The sequence below is a fragment of the Marmota marmota genome, unplaced genomic scaffold (assembly GCF_001458135.2).
Source record: "Marmota marmota marmota unplaced genomic scaffold, marMar, whole genome shotgun sequence".
Classification (NCBI taxonomy): Eukaryota; Metazoa; Chordata; class Mammalia; order Rodentia; family Sciuridae; genus Marmota; species Marmota marmota.
The window spans coordinates 5,557,971-5,580,971 of NW_025999945.1; the positions used below are offsets into that span (position 1 = coordinate 5,557,971).

The 23,001-nt window shown below is 48.7% G+C and overlaps 1 protein-coding gene across 15 annotated transcripts in view; it reads left to right on the top strand.

Annotated features, from left to right (window-relative positions):
* Ldb3 (LIM domain binding 3) overlaps positions 1-23,001 on the top strand; it is a 65,206-nt gene that overhangs the window by 18,803 nt on the left and 23,402 nt on the right. For 4 of the 15 annotated variants that reach the window (XM_048801685.1, XM_048801683.1, XM_048801686.1 and 1 more), the window contains 5 exons: positions 1,312-1,326; positions 3,934-4,103; positions 4,613-4,649; positions 17,841-18,023; positions 21,420-21,565. In XM_048801685.1, the coding sequence (XP_048657642.1) occupies positions 1,312-1,326; positions 3,934-4,103; positions 4,613-4,649; positions 17,841-18,023; positions 21,420-21,565 (551 nt within the window). Of the gene's footprint in view, positions 1-1,311; positions 1,327-3,933; positions 4,104-4,612; positions 4,650-11,174; positions 11,936-17,840; positions 18,024-21,419; positions 21,566-23,001 lie in introns of those variants that run through there. The other 11 variants (XM_048801693.1, XM_048801694.1, XM_015500077.2 and 8 more) reach the window with 5 other exon arrangements.

Sequence of the window (23,001 nt, forward strand, 5' to 3'; positions counted from 1 at the left end):
TCCCTCCCTCCCTCCCTTTCTCTCTTTCATGCTGTGTCCATTGAGTATCTCTCTTCCTGTCCTCCTCTGTCTCTCTCTATATATCTCTTTATCTGCCTATGTGTCTCTTTCTGTGTCTCTCACATCTCTTTCTTACACACACACACACACACACACACACACACTTCCTTATTGTTTTCTGCTTGAGAATATCATGTGTTGACTTACAGAACTGGCTGATTATGTCTTTAGGTAACATCTCATCTCTGGATCAGGGGTCCTGAGCAATTAATGGCAAAAAGTCTTGAGATAACTGTTGAAACGTTCTTCTGAAAAGAGGAAATCAGATGTTATAAGATGGGTTAAAAATCTCCAGAGAGGTCCTATAGGGCTTGCCCTTTCCAGAGCCTAGCCTCTGATGTGCATGTAGTTTATGAAGGGTAGATCAGGAGACCAGAGGATGAAATATAAAGGTGGGGTGTGGATTTCCTGGGCTCTTGCTTCCGGGGGGAGCCTAGTGCCCTCTTGAAAACGCAGTAGTTACTTTCGACCACTAGGTGGGGGACATTGCCTGCTCTGCAGCCTCAGATCTCAAACCCACAAGGCTCGGGGCTGACTCTGCAGAACTCGGCACCGTGCTGTTTTTTTAAATCCATCATTCAAAGCAGAAAATATGAGGCTGCAAGTTTAAAAACACAACCATTAGCTCATGCGTACCCAGAAAAAAAAAAAAAAACAGGCTGCCTGAATAAGTCCAAGAGCCACCAGGGATTTCCTGTTAACATTTGTTTGCCACATGGTTCTTGGTGTGCTCTTTTAAAGTGGTTTCAGTCACCAAAGACAAGTTTGGTAGAAAATATTGAAAGAAATGCTCTTCACCAACTTTATATTTTTTGCACCTTGGGAAGAATGATATCTTTTGGTTTTACAATGAGGGTTCCATGTTTTTTTGAATATGATGCCCTGTTGATTAATCTAGGCTTCTTGAAGGATCTACCCCATCTCCTGTCCTCTTCGCAACCCTCCCCTTCCTTTTCCTTGCGTGCTGGGAAAGGATCATCCTCTTCCCTTTCTTTTAACTCAGCCATGCTGGGTTAATGCTGGTGAGGTGCCAGTGGATAACCCTCCTGACCAGAGCGTGCACCCGTTTCTGCTGTTAATTTCCATGATTCCTTCCTTACTGACCGTTTTCTTTTTCTCTCTTTCTTCTTCCTTTACCCATCCCACTCCCCTAACTCATTTCTGATCCTAACCCTGCTCTCTGTGTGCGCTGCCCCTCTGCCATCCCATGATGGACGCACACTCACGGCTGGGTTTCCCTCTGCTTGGCAGGGCGTCGCCGCTGGCGTAAGTAGATCCCGCAGTGTTTGTCCCGTCCTCCGTCTGTCTGGTTGCGGGATGGTGTGTGGGTCTGGTGGGATGTGTCTGAGGACCAGTGGTCAGTCCGTATGTTCTGTCCACGTTCTTCCTCACACCCACCTCGCAGCCAAACAATATCCCCTGCAGCCTATACCAGCAAATGTTTGTTTTAGGGGGTTGCCCCCAAATAACATCAACATGGCTACTGAAATCCAAAGTAATGACACTCACACTGTGCCCACCCCGCCAGCCTGAGGCTGCATCCTTGTGTTTTACTGGCCATGCTTTGAAGATGCTTTCCCCACCCTTTCCTATATGCACTGGCACCACATGTTCCTGGAGGTCTGAATCCATACTAGACCATTATTCAGGGACAGAAAATGGCAGAGAAGCCTCTTGAAGACCATTCTCCAGAACCCTAATGAGAGATAGATCTGTAAAGACAGGGAGGTCAGGAGAGAGGTGAAAACTGAGTCAGATTTGGAAGCAGTGCACAGTGGGGTAAATGCCAGAGGTGACTTTGACCTTGTGGTGACTGGAATCTTTTCTGTGACAAGAAGCACAAGCAGGGAGTGGCCCAGAGTGTCTGGACTGCAGGGCCTTGTTCCATCCTCCCTCTGCTTTTTTTTTCTGAGCTTCATTGTCCTGACAGGCACAGGGATTCCCTTATCAGACTCCCAATCTCTGTTACAGCAGTGACAAGAAGAATCCTGGGTCTTTGCACAGTTTGGTGGGAAAGGAAGCCAGTAAGGTAGAAATCTGAACAACTCATTTCTGGTAGCATTCTTAAGCCCCTGGAGCCAGGGAAGGCACAGGAAAGCTCCTCATGGACACATTGCAGGGACACAGCAGCAAACACCTTTTATCTGCTTTCTGGATTGCAGAGCCCCATTGAGACAGGCTCAAGGGTAGGGCCCAGGGTTTGATCCCACACCCTCCCTCCATAAATTGTGATAATCTATACCCTCCCTTCTGTCTCCTCCTAGTCAACCAGGAGCCAGAACCAAGGGACCTGGCTGTTCTTTCCTATTACTCATCTGTCTCACTTGGGATCCTTCCTATGCTGGGTGGAAATGACTTCCCCCAGCATGAATGAAATCCTGCACTCTCTTCTTCTTAGGTAGCCACAGCTCCTCCCTGGCTGGACCTCTGAGAAATTTGCTGGTCCTCCCCATCCAATCTCAACCTCAGGATGATAGTACTCCTCGTTCCTCAGACTAGGGAAGAGCCTTCAGGAAATGAGGGGCAGCTCTACCTACTCTTGACCACCATTTTTCATCTCTGCTAACCCACCCTGACCAAGACTCAGGAGATTAATCCTGAGAGACTAGGCCAATTCTCCATCTAGCTCCTTGCACGGAGGGGAGAAGACATAAGCACTAAGGAGATCCTGTCCCAGGGGCAGGTGGAGACAAAGGAGGGTGCTGGACAGGGCATGTCTGGGCTGGACTGTGTCTCCATTTGGTAAAAACATTGTTCTGTGCAGGCCTGCTGAGCAGACGTGGCCTTCCTGAGCTTCTGTGACTATGGAGGGCCTGATAGAGAGAACACTGGGCCGGGAGCCACGAGGCTTAAATTTTAGCTCAGTGGGACCCCTATCTACTACAATCTGGAGCTAGTAATCTGACCTCTCTGGATCTCAGTTTCAGAATCTGTAAGAAGAGGGGGCTGGGCTAGCAGAATGTTGTTACTGTTGACTTCATTTGGGGCTACCCTGATCTCTGAGAAGATGGGCTGGGCAGCAAGAATCCTTTGGGCCACTGGCCGGGGTCATTGGGCACTACAAAGCATTGCATCATCACTTACCCTATGGTGGAATACAGACTGGGAGGTTCTGGACCTGAGGGGCTCTGGGGTCCTTTCTGAGTTGGATCTAGGATGTGTTCATTCACTAAAGAGTTTGAGCACCTACTGTAGGCGAGATCTTGGGAGTCTAAGGGAAGGTCATCAGGTCCCCCTGGAAAGGCTGTGCTGCCCTGGGGCAGAGGGCCCACGGTCTTCCTTGCAGCTCTACTCCCAATCTCCCTGGGGCCCCAGTCATACGCCCTGCAGGTCAGGTCATGCTGCTTGGTTTTTCACTCCTCCTTCAAAGTAGGCCTCCTTGTCCTCTTCCAGTGTAGCACAGCACCAGCAGATCCCCATCGTATCTAAAGGTGTGAGAAGTGCAGAGGATGGTCCCTGAGGAGACCTCTAGGTCCCCCCAAAAGCCTATCCTCACCCTATCCCTCCCTGGGCCTGCTCAGGGAGGTCGAAATCACTTTAAGAAAATCTTTTCTGCTTTTTCCTTCCTCAAAAAGCATCCAGTCATTGGGGTGGGGTGGGACATCTTCTGCCCCTGGGGAGGAGCAGACAGGTGGGGTATGAGCCTTCTGACATCACCTCCATGGGCAAGAGAAGTCCCTGCCTCACGGGGACCACCCCGAGCACCGAGGACCCAGGCCACATCCACATCTCAGGTTCTCAGATAGCAGTGGGTGAAGGTGTGGTGGGTGCACCAAGGGGTACCAGGAAGGGAGGGAGAGGATATGGGAGGGAGGACTCCAGGGAGCCCCAGTTCTTGCCCAGCCTCCACCCACACTTCTTTCTGCACTGCAGGAGCCTTCCTGTGAAAGACCTTGCTGTGGACAGCGCCTCTCCAGTATACCAGGCTGTGATTAAGAACCAGAACAAGCCAGAAGACGAGGCTGATGAGTGGGCCCGCCGTTCCTCCAACCTGCAGTCTCGCTCCTTCCGCATCCTGGCCCAGATGACAGGGACGGAATACAGTGAGTGAAGGATGACAAGGGTGGGTGAAGAAGAGCAATGCTGAGGGACCCCAAGGGTGCTGGGTCCTGCTCCACAATCTCAAGGTCCACAGAAGCCAAGGAGTCAAGCCACCTGCCCCCTAAGATGAGCTGACATTGATAGATCATTAGCAGCTGGTGGAGCTCCTTCTGAGCCTCTCTGGTGGGCTGTCCAATGGCTGCTTTCTGTTCCAATCCCTAACTCCAGTCATGGGCAACAAACTTGTCATACAGCTTTCAGGTGACCTGATTGTCCAGGGCTGGGATAAGAGAACCCTGGAGTCCAGGCTCTGACTGCTCCCTTCCCACTGCATCATGCCCTCTCAGCTGTCCCTGGCCCTCTGCCTGCATCACAGACTTTGCTTTCCACTGCTGACAGTCTAGAGGCAGGAAGTGTTCAGGGTCTGGCTGAATCTTGGGTACCCAGAATTCCATTGGCTTATCTTCCTTGTTCCCTATGAGTCCCCTGACCAGCTCCTTTCTATCCACAGTGCAAGACCCTGATGAAGAAGCTCTGCGAAGATCAAGGTAGGTGCCTGGACTCAGGCTCTGTGGCCTTGTCCTCTAACCCCATCCCTCCCCAAGCAGCCCCCAGGTCACATGACTCATGGAAGGAACCTCTCAAGTTCATGTATTTGGAAAGCCCAGTCTGCAAAGGGCTGCTTGGGCAGCCATCCCAGGTTAGTGAGGTGAGTGCCTGGAGCTGAGTCTCTATACCCCCAGGCCCAGGCTGCAGGAGTGAGGACCCTAGGCTCACCTGGCTCTATCCATGGGCAGGGGCAGGGCTGCTTTGGCCTTCTCTGGGCTGTTGAGACTGAGGGCATCTCTCCCTATGAGGGCAGTGGGCCAATGCCTTGTCTGTCCCCTGAGTCTGAAGGCTGGGCACTGGGAGCAGGCACAAAGAGGGCCATGCTGGGCAAGAACACCTGATCCTTGGACTCCCTTTTCCATACCTACATTGAGGCATCAGATCTGTAAATTTCTCGGAGCACGGCAGCTGCACAAAGAAGGACAAGCCCCCAGCATGAGGAGGGGTTTGTGCAGGGCTCGAGGTCTCAGGGCATGGTCTCCTCATCAGTGGCAGGTCTGAGGCCACAGCCACTCACCTACTGTCTGCAGCTTGTCAGGTGCTATACCCCTGAGCATGAGGGGGGCATGCTGCCCTGGAACACTCTGGAACCCATGGATTTCCATGGTGAAGCATGGGGCCCAATGTGATTATATGATTATGTGTCACTTCCAGTAGCAAATATGTGATCTGCATGCTCTTCCTGAGACAGTCTGCCTTGGGCTAGCACATCCTGTGCCGTCTCTATGTGAGGGGTTGGGGCTCAGAGGCATGCTCCCACCATAAGCCAAACTTTCTGTACTTGCTAACCAGCTCTCAGTGACCACAGGACTTGCAGGGAGTAGGACTCTGGGACCAATTCAGACTTGATATGGATGTTATTGTTCAGCCTGTGTTTTTGCCAACTGCAGTGGCTCCCTCCCTTTTGGCTGGGCCAGATATGCTAAGGATGGCAATGCAGTACCAGAAACTGTCGTTAACCCTTTAGTGCCTGCAATGTGTCTAAACAATGTGAAGTGAGATGATATTTGATTTAGCTCAAAAATTAAAAGCTAGTTACTCTAAGTATGGCTGAGCTTCTAGCTCTCCCCCTTCTCCTTTGTTCTGCTGTCCCTATAGGCTATTTCCCTATTCCTGTGTTTGTCCTACCCTCTTCCTTGAAGTCACCCACATAAATGCTTTGGGGAGCAATGCAGACTTTCCCAGAGATTTGATGGAGGGGTCCTTACATCACACATCATGCAGCAAACAACTTCAGTATCCCCAGGTTCTTACCATCAGGAAGTCAGCAGGTGGCCTTTTTTCTCCCTTCCACAACATACAGAGGCCTGCCTTCCTGGCCCCTGCCACCTCGTTCTGGTCACTTTATGTTCCTCTTCATGCATGGTGGATCATGCTAAGCTTGTGCCTCATTCACCTATCATCTTAATAAGGGGAAGGATACTGGTGACAAGTGATTTCAGCAAACTTTTGTCTTTTCAATTTTCCCCTGGAATATTTGCAGTCTCTACAGAAAGTTATCGAGGCAGTATCAAGGGTGGATCACAGGCCCAGTCCTTGGGTCTCCCCTCCCCTCCTTTCAGAAGTATCTTATTCTGCCATGTCTAGTCCTTCCTCCAGGGACCTGGCCCCGAGCAGAAGGCTGCAGGTCTTAGAACTCTGCTGCAGCTTTCGGGGATACACCACTCCCCCAGCAATCTCCCCCAACCTTAGGGTTTCATCAGAGGCAAATATGGAATGAGGGACCAAGAAGAGGCTCCAACCCAATTCCTCCCTCAGCCCCAGGCAGCTTCTGTGAGCCAGCTCCTCCCCTGGATCTCAGCCCTGCAGTGGAGACTCTAGGGCACCAGCAAGTCTTCTGCCCATGTCCGAGGGACACAAACCTCCCACTATTCTCCCTTTTCCTGACTAACTTCTGGAGGGTTGTCATGGGCAAAGCCTCCCAAGTTGCTGAATCACAAGCAGCCCATGGACCCAGGCTGGTGGGGGGTGCAGTGAACACAGGAACTCCATTCTGTTTGTGATTAAAACCCTAAGCCATGTAAATAGTTTGTGACCCAAGTGATCATCTGAGCAGAAGGGAGCACTTGTTCCTTTCCTGAGTACAGGTTGGTCAGGGACTTTGCTTCTCATGAGGCTAGTCATGCTTCTAACCATTTCTATTCCCAAGTCCAAAGTTGCATCCCTAGACCCTGCTGACCCGTCCTGTTGGCCAAGAGCAACCATCACTCCTTCTCTTGCCAAATTAGCACCGCTCCCAGAGCAGATGCTAAGGGTCTCTCCTGAAGGCTGAGTTTCCCCAGGGAGGCTTTGCTGCAAACTGCTGCCAAGTATTTTATTCCAGAAGGACCTGAGTTTGCTAAGCCTGTGCATGGTGACACTCTGTGCTGTCTTGTGTGGTGCAAAAGTTGGTGGGAACATTGAGTGAGTGGTGTAAGGCATTCTGTACCTGGCAGGGATACTGGTGTCAAATTGCATGGCAGGCAAACCTTGCGATCTCTGCTTCTGCTCCACCTCCAAGGCCTGCCCACCCTCAAAGTCCTGGAGCAGACCACAGTTCTGCCCCACCCCCACCCCCTCCTCTCCACTTGGGTCCTGGCTTCCAGTGGTATCTCTGGTGTCTGGTAGAACATAGTTTTCCTTTGAGGCTCCAGTGTCCACCTGCTGGCCAGCCCAAGTTTGAGTCTGATCTCCAAAGACTCTCTCCAAAGACTATCTCTTTACAGGTAAGGGGAGGAAGGGCAATGAACAACCCAGGCAACAAAGAGCCTATACCTTCAGAAAACATCCAGGCTGGCTTGAATCAGCTTTCTGCATACTTCCCCATAGAAGCTACTCTAGTAGGTGTAGGTGACACAGTTTCACAGCTTCCATCTGAAGCAGCCGAGCACAAATAGTACTTTCATCTCCAAAGTGGAGTCCCTAATCTCAGAGACCACTGCAACTTTCTTATGACTTCAGGAAGGCATCCTGGGACCCTGTGGCTCAGAAGGTTGAGTCCATGATGGTGGGTAGTTGTGATCGGGTTGGGGTGGTAGCAAGCCTGGCTCCGTCTTAGACAAAGCGTGGATCTGTGAGGCATCTGGATTCTGCTGCATGGTTGTAACCATCCTGGAGGCCCTGTGTGTGACCCAGACATCCTTGCCGGAGTCTTGTGGTTTAATTGCCTACAAGTGCAGTCTCTGTCCTGGCTGATGCTCTTCAGGTGCAGAACTCAACAGCTCTCCAATCTCCCAGGCAATAAGGAACAACATTGAGTTTAGTGACAAGTTCCTAGAGAAGTTGAAGGTGAGGGTCACATCACATGTTCCTCCTAAAACAACAAAAATCCCTCCAAGCCTCTTCTTTACCCCATAGTCACTGGGGTTCCCCCCATGCCACTCACCTGCTTCATGCAGAATGTCAGCACTCTGGCTCTTCCCCCTCCTTTCTGTCCCCCCTTGGGCACTTCAATGTCCTCTCTGTTCCCCTGTGCAGTCAGTTATCATCTCTGTCCCAGCTCCAGCCACCAAGCTTCCGTGGCAGGCTCTCATAATGCTAGCACTGCATGGGGCCCTCCCTCCAGAGGGACCCTCTTAAGCAAACAGTTAAAAAAAAAAAGTTACCTGCAACCTGCATTTTGTACATTTTTAGCTTCTAATTCTGTGCCACCCGCAAGTTTAAAAGTCATAACTGGAGAGATTAGGACACCCCCAAGTGTTACAGTCTGAGCAGCCTTGGTGGGCTCTCTCTTTCTTTCTCTTGTTCTCTCTTTTTCCCTTTCCCATGTGTATTTGTCTTGTTGCTCCTTTCTTCAGCTAGATAAGAATTGCTACACAGCACCAAGCAAGGCAGGCTTACTAGACTCACGGAGGCTCCAGGACTATCCCTCACCCTGTCACTGAACCTTCACTGATGGCAAACTGTCACTCAACCTCAGCAGACTTGGCTAGAAATGACAGTTTACAGGCTACTGGCTGCATCTGATTTTGCACCTTTATGTCCTGGGTAGTTTCGATAGCATGGTCATGATTATTCATAGCTATATGAGCTATATGAGCCTTGCCGGAGGGAGGGCTTTTGTTCATAATATCTTTGCCACTTCACCCTGATCTCAGAGAAGCAAGTATGAGGCAAGGGAAGAAGACACCCAGCATTTCATGGTTTTGTTTCTGATTTTCTATATGGCTTTAGACCATTCACATGGACATCTCTAGGCCTTAGTTTCCTCTTAATTTAAAGAAAGGTTGGACTAGACCAGTGGTTTTCAACTCTGTTAGCTGTGATTCCCTTTTGTCAAGTTTTTACACAAAGACCCAATATACAGGGCTGAAGGGGCACAGCAAGAATTTGCCACATGAAGCAGACATGGAAAAATGCACTTCTATAAAAATGGGGATGCAGGGACATGGGAACCAGTAACTGATGACTGTTGCTCTGCAGAAATATAAGACCAACACTGCCATATCTTCTGATCTTTAAGTGCCTAAAGTTGACATTCCTGATTCTTTATGTGATAGAAATTCATTTTTTTAAATTAAGCTTCTGATTCACATGCAATTTTAACAAGTAATACAGAGCTCCCATGTACCTTTTACCTTATTTCCCCCAGTGATAGCATCTTGAAAACTTTACCAAAATATCAATGATATCAGTGACATTGCTGCAGTCAGGACACAAAACATTATGTCTCCATAAGACCACTCCTTGTTGCCTTTGCAGAGCCATGCCCACCTGTGCCCACCTCCTCTTAACCCCTAGCAACCACTAATCTGTTACCTGTTCTCCATTCTATCACTTCATCCTTGTCAAGAATGTTATATAAATGAAATCATAGAGTATGTGATCATTTTAGGATTCTTTTCCAAACAGCATAATTCTTGGAATTTATCCAAATTGTTGAGTGTACTATTACTGGTTGAGCATCCCTAATTCAAAAATCCAAAATCTGAAATGCTCCAAAATCTAAAATTTTTGAGCACCAACATGATGCTGCAAGTAGAAAATGTCAAACCTGATCTCAGGTCATAGGTTGCAATCAGAACACAGATACACTACTGGGGAGAGTGAGGCAAGTTGGAGGCCTGTGTTGGCAACTTAGTGAGACTCTGTCTCAAAATAAAATTTTGAAAAGGGCTGCGGGTGGAGCTCAGTGGTAGAGCACTCATCCAACATTCAACCTTCAGACCATGTTATAAGGTATATATGAAACAGATGGATTTTATATAGCTTTAGACCATTCACGTCGACATCTCTGGGCCTTAGTTTCCTCTTAGTTCAGACTTGGGTCCCCAAGATATCTCATGTATATGCAAATATTCCAAAATAAAAAAAAAAATCTGAAATCTGAAACAATTCTGATCCAAAGCCTTTCAGATAAGGGCTACTCAACCTGTAGTTCATTTGTTCTTTTTTATTGCTGAGTAGCATCCCATGGCATGGATAGCAATTAATTTTTTATTTTAATTTTATTTATTGATGTACTTTTTGCAGTGCTGGGGATGGAACCCAGGACCATGCACATGCTAAGCTGATGGTACCACTGAATTACACCCCAGTAATAGTTTTTATTTATTTATTTTTATTTTAGTTGAATTTCTGTACAGGTTAAACAATCTGTGTTTATGACTAGAAGTGGCCCCGTGGCCACCAGTTTGCACCTCTGGTCTGGAGGATGTTGGAGGTCTCTCCAGCCAGGAGGGTCTAGGATTCTGGCATCTATCATGCTGGATTACTCTGTCCTACACTTCTACATTTCTGACTGCTGCTTACCTGCTCTGTACTGCACCCTCAGTTGAGCAGACTGTGGGTTGAGCCCCAGAGATTCCACTGGTAGGAAGTGGCAGGAAGTCTGATCCTCTATATCTGTGACAGTAGCCTTGTGAGTATGTGTGTGTTTGTGTGCACTCGTGTGCCTGGGTTGCACTTAGGCCTGGGCGGACAGGGACACTAGTTGATGTGTGACAGCTGCTCTCTAGGGATTCTGAAGGTGAGGTAAGGCCTGGGCAGCATAGGAAGGTGACAAATCTGCCCACCAGACCTCAGCACAAAGGATAGATGCCCCCCTTTCTGTGCCCAGCTAGGGGAGAGAGACCTAGGCCCACCTGCTTGTTTGGTTCAGTCCCAAGAGCCTGTGGCCAAAGCAGTCCTGCCCAGCCCTAACCACATGGGCCAGGGAGACCCCCTCCCCAACTTTGCCCTCTGGTCAGGCCCCTTCTAAATGGGCCCCCACTCACTCAAAGGAGGGACTTTTGTCCCTCCATCCTGTTCCCAGGACTCTGGTGTTTCCCCATTCGACCCAGGCCTAACCACCTAGAGAATACCCCATGGATGGCAAAGCTTCTCTAGGCCAACTTCCTTCATCCTATCCCTCTGCCCCAGCTTCAGACAGGGGAATGGTGGACACGTCCCCTAACCCCTCTCTTTCTTCCTCTTTTCTCTCTCTTTTCCTGTCTTTCTCCCTGTCTCTGTATCTCTGTCTCTCTCTCTCTCTCTCTGTGCCACAGGGAAAGGTTTGAAACGGAACGTAACAGCCCACGTTTTGCCAAGTTGCGCAACTGGCACCATGGCCTCTCGGCCCAAATCCTTAACGTTAAAAGCTAAAAGGCTGCCTGGAATGTCCTGACCCCTGACAGGCTGGACCCTCTCCCACCTCCCCCTGCACAGATCTGGCATGTGAGCCCCACGGTGATGCTTGACGATGTGCAACTGTGCTGGGGGCACCTCTGGTAGCCAACTGCAGCACTTCTGCTCTTTACCCACCCCAGAGTTGCTGACTGGGGCCCACTCCCACTCAGTTCTGCACCCACCCTCCATACCCAGGGCAACCCTCACACCCCCACATAGCCAGAGCTCTGCTCCCCTGCACAGGCCCTTAGTTATAGATCAGAGAGGACATGATGGGGTTTGTTGGCATGACACCCCAGAACAAGGAAAATGAATGTGCCACTCCTCATTTTCCCAAACTCTCAGTTCCTGGCCTCGTGCTATCTTGAAACAAACTGACCATAGATCAAGGTCCTGAGAGGAGGCCAGCTTCCTGGCCCTGCTGACTGCTCTGCTGCCCCCTGGAGGTCAGGGCAACCTGGACCAGGGATCTTGACAGAGGAAGTAGAAGTCAGAATAGATGAGACAGAGACCCTCCTGGCTGTGGTGAGATCGGGGCAGGCACTCTCTTCCTGTACCGTGTGTGCTGGCTCCATAGTTTTTTCTCCTGTATATATAAGCATGCTTGTTCTGAAATAAAGAGGATTTGAAATTAACCAAACCAAGCCCCAGTCATGCTGTACCTGTGTGCGTCCCCCTGAGAGGGGCTATGAGGGCGGTGTCTGGGGCAGAGAAAGGACAGGTACTGTGAGCAGATGGGCAGGGGCAGTGCCTTCCAGGTGGGACCCAGAACAGATCTGCTTTCCTAACTCATGGACCCCACACCCAGGCTAAGGAACCCTGGGAGGAAGACAGCCTAGGAATCCAGGCTGTGGCCCCATGGGCAGCCTCAGCCTCCCATGGGGCAGTGTTAATGGGGGGATACCTGTGCCCCCTGCCTCTCCTCCTACACCCAGCTACAACCAGAAGGCAGAGCCACCATCCCTTCCCATCAGAGATCATGCTGCAAGCCCTTCTCACAAGCAGGCATTCTCAGGCCCTGGCCAAAGGGGCAAGAGAAGGGCTCTGGGACTAAGGGGTAGTTCATGGAGAAACTTGAAAGGCTGGGAAAGGGGCTCAAGGGAGAGGAGATGGAAGGAAAACCTAGAAGAGTATGGGTGATGGGAGAACAGGGAAGGCAAGCAGCTGGATCTTGCTCCCAGGCCCCACCAGCAGCCAATACTATTCCAGAGCATTTAGCAAGGGCTAGCCAGAGTAGCAGTAGCTGAAAGGTTCCAGCTGAGCTGGCAGCCTCACACCGTCCCATCCCACCCACCTGTCTACTCATCAGCCTGGTCCCTGGCTGCCTGGGCTGAGAACATGAGGACAACTTCCCCTGACAAATAAGGCAGATGCCAAGGCCCTACCTTCAGGGCTCCCTGCCTCCTCTCAGGCTGGATGCTCTGAGTCTTTTTCCCACTCCTACCATCTGGACATACCTTTTCTTTCTGCCTCCGGAGACCTTAGCAATCTCACATGGAAGGGCTGGCCAGGGATGCTGCTGTCTCCTGCCAACCTCCCCTGAGATGCTCCCCAAAGCTCCCTGACAGCCTGTTCCTCCTTGGCCTCCTATCTCTTCTTGCCTCCAGCAGTCTGACACCAAAACCAGGGAAAGGCCAGGTAAACATCACTCTGGCTGAGGAATCCATCTTGGGGAGGAAAGGGGGATTCCTTTCCCCTTTCTTCCTGGAAAACAACTATATTTGACTGACATTTTACTGAAGACTTGCAAGGCCCAAGGATGGCTTATGGAGCGGGGAGCTGCCAAACAGAAAGAGGTCCCAGACAGTGGGTATCCTGAGGCTGCCAGAGGACCTGAGCCAATCATTCAGAGTTGGCAGGCTCTAGGACCCCTGTCCCGGGCCTCCAACTTGTTGGAGCCACTTAGTTGAAGACTTGGAAGGTTCTTATTTGCTTTCTTGCCTGCCTGTGACTTCTCAGCTGCCCCAGGCCCCTATATACAGTGTCTCATGTAACCCCAGGCCAGGGGTCCTTATGAAGCCATTTGATATAAGCAATAGTGATATTCTTATTCAGTGTCCATATCTGAGGGTGTCTGTCAAGATGTTTAGCTGCAGTGGGTGCTAAAGGAATTAGAAAGGGACAATGGTGTCTGTGACTACAACCTAAGATTGATTGTGTGGGGTGAGAGACAGATGTCCCTCCTACTGGAGGATCAGAGAAGGCTTCCTGAAAGAAGAGTCAGCATGTGTGGTCTTCAGGAATGGTTAGGATTGGGGTGTGTGCAAATAGGAAAGGCTGCACAGGCAGTCTGAGCAGAGGAAGCAGAGTTGCTGACAAGAGGGAGTTAATCATTTGGGCTAAAATGGAGGGAATGCAGAGGAGGTCATGTTCAGTAGGTCCAGCTCTACGATCTCAGGATATGAATTTTTTTAATGTATTCTGAGGCCAAGGTGGAGTGAGCAAAGGTTTCAGGACACCACTCCCACTCCAGCTGATGGGGTGCAAGTCACACAGACCACAAGTCAAAAAAGCAAAGCAATCGGGCTAGGATTCCCCTGAGCAGTATTCACCAGGCTATAAAGATGGAATGCAGATCAGCTGGGTTAAATTTCACAATTTCACAACCAGTCACCTGATTGATATTCTGTCATCATCCAGTCAACAGATTTTCATATACCACTATCTCAGTTCACACAAGTATCATCAATATTCTAATAATGGCAATCACCCCCTTTCACTCCACCAACACCAATCACAGTATCCACACCATCACCAGCAGATCCAAATTGAGCCCAGTGACCATGAATCTAAAGACTCAGTACCACCACTAATAACATCCTTTTCAGATGTAGTAGGTCCATCATCAATAACAACAACATAAACTGGACCCCACCAAGGGCCACCACAACAGGGCAAGGACAAAGGGTGGTCACACTCCTCTTCAATGGTGCCCAGGTAGAAGCAAGAGTCAAGCTATGTAAAGAGATATAGTCCCATGCAGTTGTGAACATTTGAGTCTAGGTTAGTTTAGTTTGATTTTTGCTTAGATATTTAGAGTAGGCTCTACCTCCTTGGGGCTGGAGGTATAGCTTTTGGGTAGAGCATGTGCTTAGCAATGCATGAGGTTCAGGGTTCAATCTCCAATGCCAAAACCTAAAAAAAAAAAATAAATAAAGTGAATTATGACCAAGGTAGGAGGCAGCTGTAAAATCCTAGACCAGCTTGAGGTGGTCTCACAGGCAGTTTTTAGGACTAAAGCATGTAAGTTCTCTGCAGTGCTTGCTCTCTGATACCTTCCTTTTGGGATTTCAGAACTCCATTCAGGAACTGAGCAGGAACAAGAACCCAAGATCCTTTAAAATGCTCTTTGTTGCCTCCTCTCCCTTTCCTAGGGCCTGGCTGCTTGGTGTCTGCAAACAATGGTCCTAGATACGATGCAACTCAGGAAGAACCTCCAAGCAGCAGGCTCATGCTCATGGCCCCATATCCCTGGTAGTGACCTTGGTCCTTTCCTCAGCAGAAATGAGATGGTATTAGTGGTGGTGCTGGGTCTTGAGGTTCATGGTCACTGGACTCAGTTTGGATCTGTTGGTAATGGGGGGAGGGGTTTGTGGTTGTTTTTGGTGGTACAAAAGGAGGTGACCCCCATTATTGGGATATTGATGCTACTCGTGTTAACTAAGATAGTGGTGTATGAAAATCTCTGTTGATTGGATGATGACATAATATCAATCAGGTTGCTGGTTGTGAAATTGTTCACACTGTCACCCAGCTAATCTGCATTTCATCTTTATAGCCTTGTGACTACCACTCTGGGGAGTCCTGACCCTGTTGCTTTGCAGCATGGCTAGGGTCAAGTTTGACATTATGATCTATGTAAATGGTGCCCCATCAGCTGATCAATGATGAGTTTTCATAAGGTCCACATTCAGTTCCAACTTTATCCCCTACAACACAGGGTTCATTTGGAGCTATGGTTGGGGAGAGCTGCAGGTAAAGTGGTCTAACAGCAAATTGGAACAAAGGGGATAGGCAAATCCAGCTTTTTATTTGCCCATGCTGGACATTTTCCTTGTTCTTATCCTATATAGTGTCCTCAATTCCCAGAAGTTCATTGGAAGTGTGGGGTGGGGCAAATCAAGGAGTCTCAGGTCCTATGTCAGCTCTGACCTTCCCAACCTGTTCATCCTGTAAGGTCAGACTGAGCAACCAGCTCAGCTATGTGACTTCAAAGCCTGCAGCTTCTTCTCTGAGGCGGTCACATAACATGCATGCTTCCAGAAGCAAGATTTTTTCACAGAGATTGGGCAAGTGGCCTCACTGCAGGGCCAGGGGCAGGCACTGCTATAGGTCTGCCTGGGGAAGGCCCCAGGCAGACTATGGCCAATGCCCTTGCCCATCCCAGATACCTTCCATGAAGCTTTTGAGAAAAATGGCTCCTTCTCATGGGGCAGTCAACCCACAACTTTGCTGCTTCTCCATTTCTGTGCCTCCCTGGTCTTTTCACTCTGTTTCATACTCTTTTCTTTCATATACCTCACCAGATGAAGTAGAGCAATTGGGTGATGCTTTGGTAAAGAGCATCGGGCCTTCTTGCATTCTTAGCTAGGGCAAACTTCTCTAGCACTTTGCTACTCCAAGTGTGGTCCATGGGCCAGTAACATCAGCATCCCTGGGGAGCTTGTTAGAAATGTAAACTCAGCCCCATTCTAGACCCGCCCAACCAGAAGCTGCATTTTAACAAAAATCCCCCAGGTGATTCATGTGCATTTAAAGTGTGAGAAATATAGTGATTAGGGCTCAAGCCCTTCTCTGCCACTTGACAACTGTGTGATGTTTTACCAGAGATACAATCTCTCCAGATTTCAGACTCCTCATCTGTAAATTGACACTCACCAAACCCATCATACATGATGATGATTGAAAGGATAAAACAAATAATGGGATAAAGCTTATGCTATGGGAAGAACTCAGTAGAGCGTAGTACTTTCATTCCAATTATTACCAACAATAATAGTGTCTTTTATTGTAGAAAGATTCCACTCGGCTGATTACAAGAAGAGTTTTCTTTTCTTCCTCCATGAGGTTCTGCTTAAGTTTTCAAATCAAAATGACCCTCAATCGTTTTGTCCCTAAGGGTAAGCTTCAGAGCCCTGAGCAATTAAATACTCTGTTTTCATTTCCTCATCTACTAAATAGAGTTGATCAGATGGGTGTTATGAGGAATTAAAGACATAATGCTTGACACATAGTAGGTCAATCAACAAGTAACATGGGGGGTGGAGTTATTCCTACTTATAAGATTTGCATTTTTTTTATCACTGTTGTTAAAAATACAAATGCCAATCAAAGAACAAAGAATGAGCTGGGTGTATTTGCACACACCTGTAGTTCCTGCTATCTGTGAGGCTGAGGCAGGAGAATCATTTGAGCCCAACCATCCTAGACAGGTCTGGGCAACACACTGAGACCCTGTCTCAAAAAAAATTTTTTTTTCTTTTCTTTCCTGTAATTTAATTTTATTCTTCACCTCATTTCACAGGTAGCAGAAATCTAATGCCATAAATCCAGGCTCAGACTGTTCTCTTCTTCCTGGAGTGGTTCTGGAAAAGAGTTATTTACATGATGCCCAGGCATTCAGAGTTGAGACATCTGGGCATCTGGTCTATCTGTACTGACTGAAGAATATTCCCATCCTATGTGGCCACACTGGTTCACACTGGCAGAGTGGTCACCTCTCTTGTTCCAAATTATAAGGCCTTTCAGATCTACTTTATAACTCAGGTGCTCAGGCCTAGGCCCATGTCTTTCTTAGGTGTGTGGGAAATCTACTTAAGTATCTAGATTACACAGTGGCATGAAGATCTTTGAGCTTTCTGGTGTCTACCTGTCCCCTTACCAGAAGTTCTGCCACTCCTAAAAGGGCACAGTTACCTCCATCTTTGAATCCACGTTATCCCACTTCTGGTCCAGATAACCTTGATCTGCCCAGCATGATACCTTTTATCCATTTTGCAAATGTATTGTCAGTGCCCTGAATCTTTCAGAGCCTGAAGAACAGCTTCTCACAACTCTAGAGCTTAAGGCCTTGACACCCACATATCTTACTTCTGCTTTTTTTTGTGTGTGTGTGTGTGTATGTATCATCCCTCTCTGAAGGTAATGCATGCCCCTGACTAAATGATGAACTAAAGGGAAAGGAAAACAATAAGGGAGAAGAAACTTGTTGATAATCAAATCTATTTTTCCACTACATTGTGTTTTGCTGAGAAAGAAAGTTAGGAAGCACAAAAACTTGGGGGGAGTTTTTTCCTCCAGGATTGAGAATGTTTTTGATGTTACCAGGCCCTACCGTGGTCTGAGCCTCTCCTCCCAGGATCCCAGAGGAGTTCTTTCCCTACACCTGGAAGATGCACCCCTTGGAGGATCCTGCTCTATTTGCAGTACTGATGTCGCTTTCTATCCACCTGTTGCAGCTGTACCCACCTGTCCCCATGCAGAGCCCGCCCCCCAGGGTCTGGGGCCCCCTTGACTTGTTATCTTTTTTGGTCCCGCCTCATCAGCACCCCTATTGAGCATGCTCCAGTGTGCACCAGCCAGGCCTCCACCCCGCTGCTGCCCGCTTCTGCCCAGCCGCCTGCTGCCGCCTCTCCTAGGGCAGCCTCGCCACCCCTGGCCACAGCTACTGCCCACGCTGCCACCGCCTCTGCTGCAGCCTCTACCTCTATCCCTGCGGACAGTCCAAGGTAACCAGCCCACAGGTGTTGCCCTGACGAAGAGAAAGGGCAGGAGGAAAGGCCCCACCCTGGATACATCTGTGGGCATTGGGATCCATGGTGTTTAGGGCCCTGGGGTCTCCCAAGAAAGCCAACACTGTATGGTACAGAATATGAAGGGGGAAGCTGGGGTGCTTTTCAGGGATCTGTTCCACCTGTGGCTAAGAAGAGAGGCAGGAACATTGCCCTGCCATCCCGGAATTCATCTCTAGTCACAAAGGTAAAAAGTCTCACGCACCAACAAAAGTGTGCACACACAGAGATGACGAAGTGAACTGTATAAATGGTCCTTGTTGCTGGGTAGTGGCACATGCCTGTAATCCCAGTGACTCAGGAGGCTGGGGTAGAAGAATCACAAATTTAAGGCCAATCTCAGTGACTTAGTGAGGCCCTAAGCAACTTAGTCAGACCCTGTCTCAAAATAAAAAACAAAGTGCTGGGGATGTGGCTCATTGGTAAAGCACCTCTGGGTTCAATCCCCAGTACAAAAAAAAAAAAAAAAAAAAAAAAAGTCCTTGTTCCTGGAACTCAGCTAATGAAGAATGAAAGTTGTTCCAAAGGGCTGGGGAGATTAAGGGAGGCTCCCTGGAGGAGGGAACATTGAGCTGGATACAGAAAGCAAGTCAGATTTGACCAAATATGTAAGCTGCTATTTGCCCACATCCCCTCCCCTCTCTTCTCTTGATAGAGAAGCATGTTAACTTCAGAGACACCTGATGTATGTAGTAGGACTTACATTTCTGCTCCACTACCTTCTGTCTGTAACCTTGAGAAAGTGACTGAACTTTTCTGAACTTCATTATCCTTATCTGTAAAGATGTTTAAAATAAGCCAAACATAGTGGTGCACACCTGTAATCCCAGTGACTGGGGAGGATGAGGCAGGAGGATCATAAGTTTGATTACAATCATTTTAGTGAGACCCTCAGCAACTTAGCAAGAACTTGTCTCAAAAACATTAGAAGAAAAGGGCTGGAATGTGGCTCAGTTAAACATCCCCCATACACACACACACACACACACACACACACACACCAGGTTCATTCCCTAGTACAAAAAAAAAAAAAAAAAACCAGTTCAAAACAACACATGTATTTATGGGGTCGTGATGGAAAAAGTGTATATGAAACACCTAGCACATAAAAAGGATACAAGTACTTCAAGTTCCTCCACCCCAACCTGCCCTCCTGGATACCCAGCAAGCAGAAACCAAAGCAGGGGGTTTCAGGGAGGCAGAAGAGGTGGGATGGACAAGTTACTCTGGAGCCAACAGTGAGTGCAACAGCAGGGGTTAGCCCAGCTCTCTTTTGGGAGTTCCTGGAGCTGTGCAGTTGGTGTTTGGAGTTAAGACCCCAGCTCTCCTAGTTTTCCATGGGCCCCTGCCCCGGGGTTTTGTTGAGGAGTACATGCCTCCCTGGGTCAGAGTGTAAAAGTCCATGGTGCAGCCTTAGGATGTGAAGTGACCCACAGGCCTGTCTGCTGTCCCTACCCCAGGCTTCACAATACCAAGCCCAGCTTTTTCCCAGCCTGTCTCAAGCCTTAGGAGTGAGCCTGGGCCAGGGCTTCTGGGGTGGTTTTATCTCAGTTTCCTGGGGAACGGTTAGCAACCCACTTCCCCTCTCCAAGCCAGAATTTCTTTGCATAAAGGCCTTGCTACCTACACAAAGAAATTTTGAAGTAAGAAATATCCCTGTTGTTGAGTGGGAAGAAGCCACCCAATTTGGATGGAGGAGTACTAGATGCTGGAGCCCAGGGGCAATCCAGTTTTATATCCTGCCCCTGCCAAAGGGCAAGCTCCAGCACCAGGTTCCAGGCCTCTGTGTCCCCGACTCGCCCACCACAGAGCACCTGAAACCCTTGGGACACCCGCAGCAGGGTGAATCCTTCCTTCCTTTTGTCTTGCCAGGAGAGCTAGGACCTGGGTAGAACTTAGAGCAGAGAGGTCATGATGTTATATTCTGAGCCCAGTTAACTTCCCTCCTTGCACATGGACTAGAAGAAGCTAGAACTAGAAGGAGCCCTTTCATCAGAGCCTGGCTTTGGAGTTCTCAGCTTCTGTTTCCTCTATCCACCCCAGTCCCTGACATAGAACCTGTAGCTCCTGGGATGCTGGCAAAGTGTCCACCACTGTGGGAGAGTCTGGTTCATAACCACTGACCTGTGGCCTTGTCCAACCACAGTGGAAGCTGAGAACTCCTTTAAAACCATCTCTTCCTCTTGCAGATGAGGCCCCTACTTTGCTGGTCTTGGCACAGAGATCTGTTCACAGAAGGGTAGGCAGGCCAGGGAAAGGAGACAATGGCCTCAATCTATCAGAAACTTGGCATGGTGACAGGGAAAGTGTGAATAGCCCCCAAGTCTGGGATGCTGGCTCTCTGAACATCCTTTTACATTTGCCTTATCTGGGGGCAGCCCCACAGGTTCTCCTGGATCTACTAAGGAGCTTGGTAGAAGGTTCGTATCCTAGGGCACTCCCTCATCTTACAATTCTGCCAAGCAAAAATGGGTAGGCCCTGGGCCCAAGGGGAACAGATGGAAGAAATGCAGGAAGCTATAAGCTGGGGTGGGGGATATACTTCCAGGGTCTCTCTTCTCCAGTACCCTCACCAAAGACCCATTGGCAATGGGTGTGTTCACCTGTCCCCTTTAGGATCTGTAAGACACATGCAGAGAGCAAGATGTTCATTAATTTTAAATGAAGAAAAAGTTCTTAACAAACAAATGAAGCTGGGAACCATTGGATCAAAGTTCAACAAGCACTAAACTCTGGCAGTTCTCAAAGCCTTCAACTCTCCAAGAGGAGAGGACAAGAACATCTGTTTCTGATAGCAGTGAACTAGGACACTTTTTTTGGTTCCACAGCTCCTGGGCTGCATGTGGGAAGAGGCTGCTCTAGGCCTACTGACAGCTAGCTAACCCAGTGGGAGGAGACAACAGGAATTCTGTATGGAAATGGAATGTTTGCTGGGGGGAGTTGCTGGGGGCCTCTTAGAGCACTTGCTGGAGCATTATTGTTTAAAAACCTGAGACTATTGCTCCCTGCAGCAAAAACGGAAAAGAGTAAAAGAGGAGGCCAGGTGGTCAGAGGCCCCAGGGAGGTGAAGGTTTTCCAAGTGTCCTCTGGTCTAGTTGATGGCTTTCTCCCTCTCTCCAAAGACAGTAGCACTAGCTACAGGGAGCAGTTTTCTCCCCTTTAAGATTCCCCTGGCTTTTCTTTCACAGCCTCTGGTAGACATCTCTATCGGTTTTCCTCCTCATAGAGGATCCTAAAGTTCAAGGAACCAACCTGCTATGGCTGCAGGCCCCAGGCTCCAGGACCCAGATAGGACTGTCCTTCTTGCTATAACACTTCCCCTCTTGGTTCCAGACCCCAGGCCTCTACCTGCAGCCCTGCAGCAGCTACCTCTCCAGCACCAACTGCCCATACGAGCTACAGTGAGGGTCCAGCTGCCCCTGCACCCAAGCCCCGAGTTGTCACCACTGCCAGCATCCGGCCTTCTGTCTACCAACCAGGTGAGAGGCAGAGTGGGAGGGGAGGTTGTCCAGCTTGGACAAGGACTCAAGGAATCAGAAGTGCAAAGACCAACCCTTGCTCAAAGGACCTAAGGTCTCTTCTCAGGGCGAAGGGATGTCCCTTGTTCCCTGGTGTATAGGATGTGCTGCCAGCATCCAGGCTCTGAGTTTAGTCACCATCCCCTCCTTCCTGTTGGATTCAGACTCTGAACTCCAGGAGGGCAGGGAAGAGGGATTTTTCTCCCTTACATGCCCCTGAGTTAGGCAGGGCACAGTGGAGATGCTCAGTAATGGCATAGAAAATGAAGGAACAAATAAATTCACGTACACTGGAAAGGAAGACACAAGCAGTGGACAGCAAAGAGGCTGTGAGCTTGTATTCTGTACTTCAGCAGCTGTGTACACAGTGCAAGGGTCCCAGGTGTTCCCAGAGTGATCCCTTGGTGCCCATTCTACAGATGGGTGAGACAGAATTTTAGGTGAGCACACACTGTCCTCTTAAAACATTATGTTTTCAACATTTATCTTTATACTCATCTTGAATTTATGAAAAGCAGTAATGATTTTGCATTTACAATAACAATGCAAAAAAAAGAAGGAACTTGAAACTTGAAAAAAAACAATGCAAACATTTCTCTCTCCTCAAAATTATACATGTATGATTTTTTGATAGACTTTTTCTTAGTTTTAAGTTTATTGAAAAATTGAAGGTACTGAGATTTCCCACATTACCACCTGCCCCAACACATGAGCAGCTTCCCCCTTAATGTGGGTGGATCTCCGCTACCTGACACACACACACACACCATTTTTGCACATGGCAAACTGATGAAGGGAAGAAATTAAGGACTTGTTTTGGAAAGAATGAGAATAGGTCATTCTGAAGCAGAGGGAAGGAAGACAGAGAACGTTTTCTGTGTGTCATAAAAGAGTGTGAATTGACAGAGTGAATTGACAAAGCAGCCATAGGGTAAAGAAGAGTACCCACAGTCTAGACTCAGAAGTACATCCCAGTAAGGCACAAGAGACCCCATCCCAGTGAATTTTTCTCTGAGACTGGAGCATAAAGGAGGTAAGGCTGGGAGGTAAGCAAGGTCTTGCTTGGAATAGCTTGAATTTGGTGCGTGGGGCAGAGATGGCAGGCTCAGCTCTCAGTTAAAACAGAGCTTCCTCAGACAGCAGTGTTGGGTATGGGCGTGGATGCGCTTTAGCATCCTACTCCAGGGCTGCTACTGCGAGCAAACTACCTCCTCTCTCAGGCCTAAACTTTTTCATTTGATTATTGGTAGTGACACTAGTACACCTCGTGTTTTAGGAATGAAATGCCGCCCCTCGCACGGTACCTGACAGAGGGACAGAAAACACCTAAGTTAAAACATCACTGGATGAAGGGACATTTTAGACTGGGCTGAAAGGGAGAAAAATCTCGGAGTGGG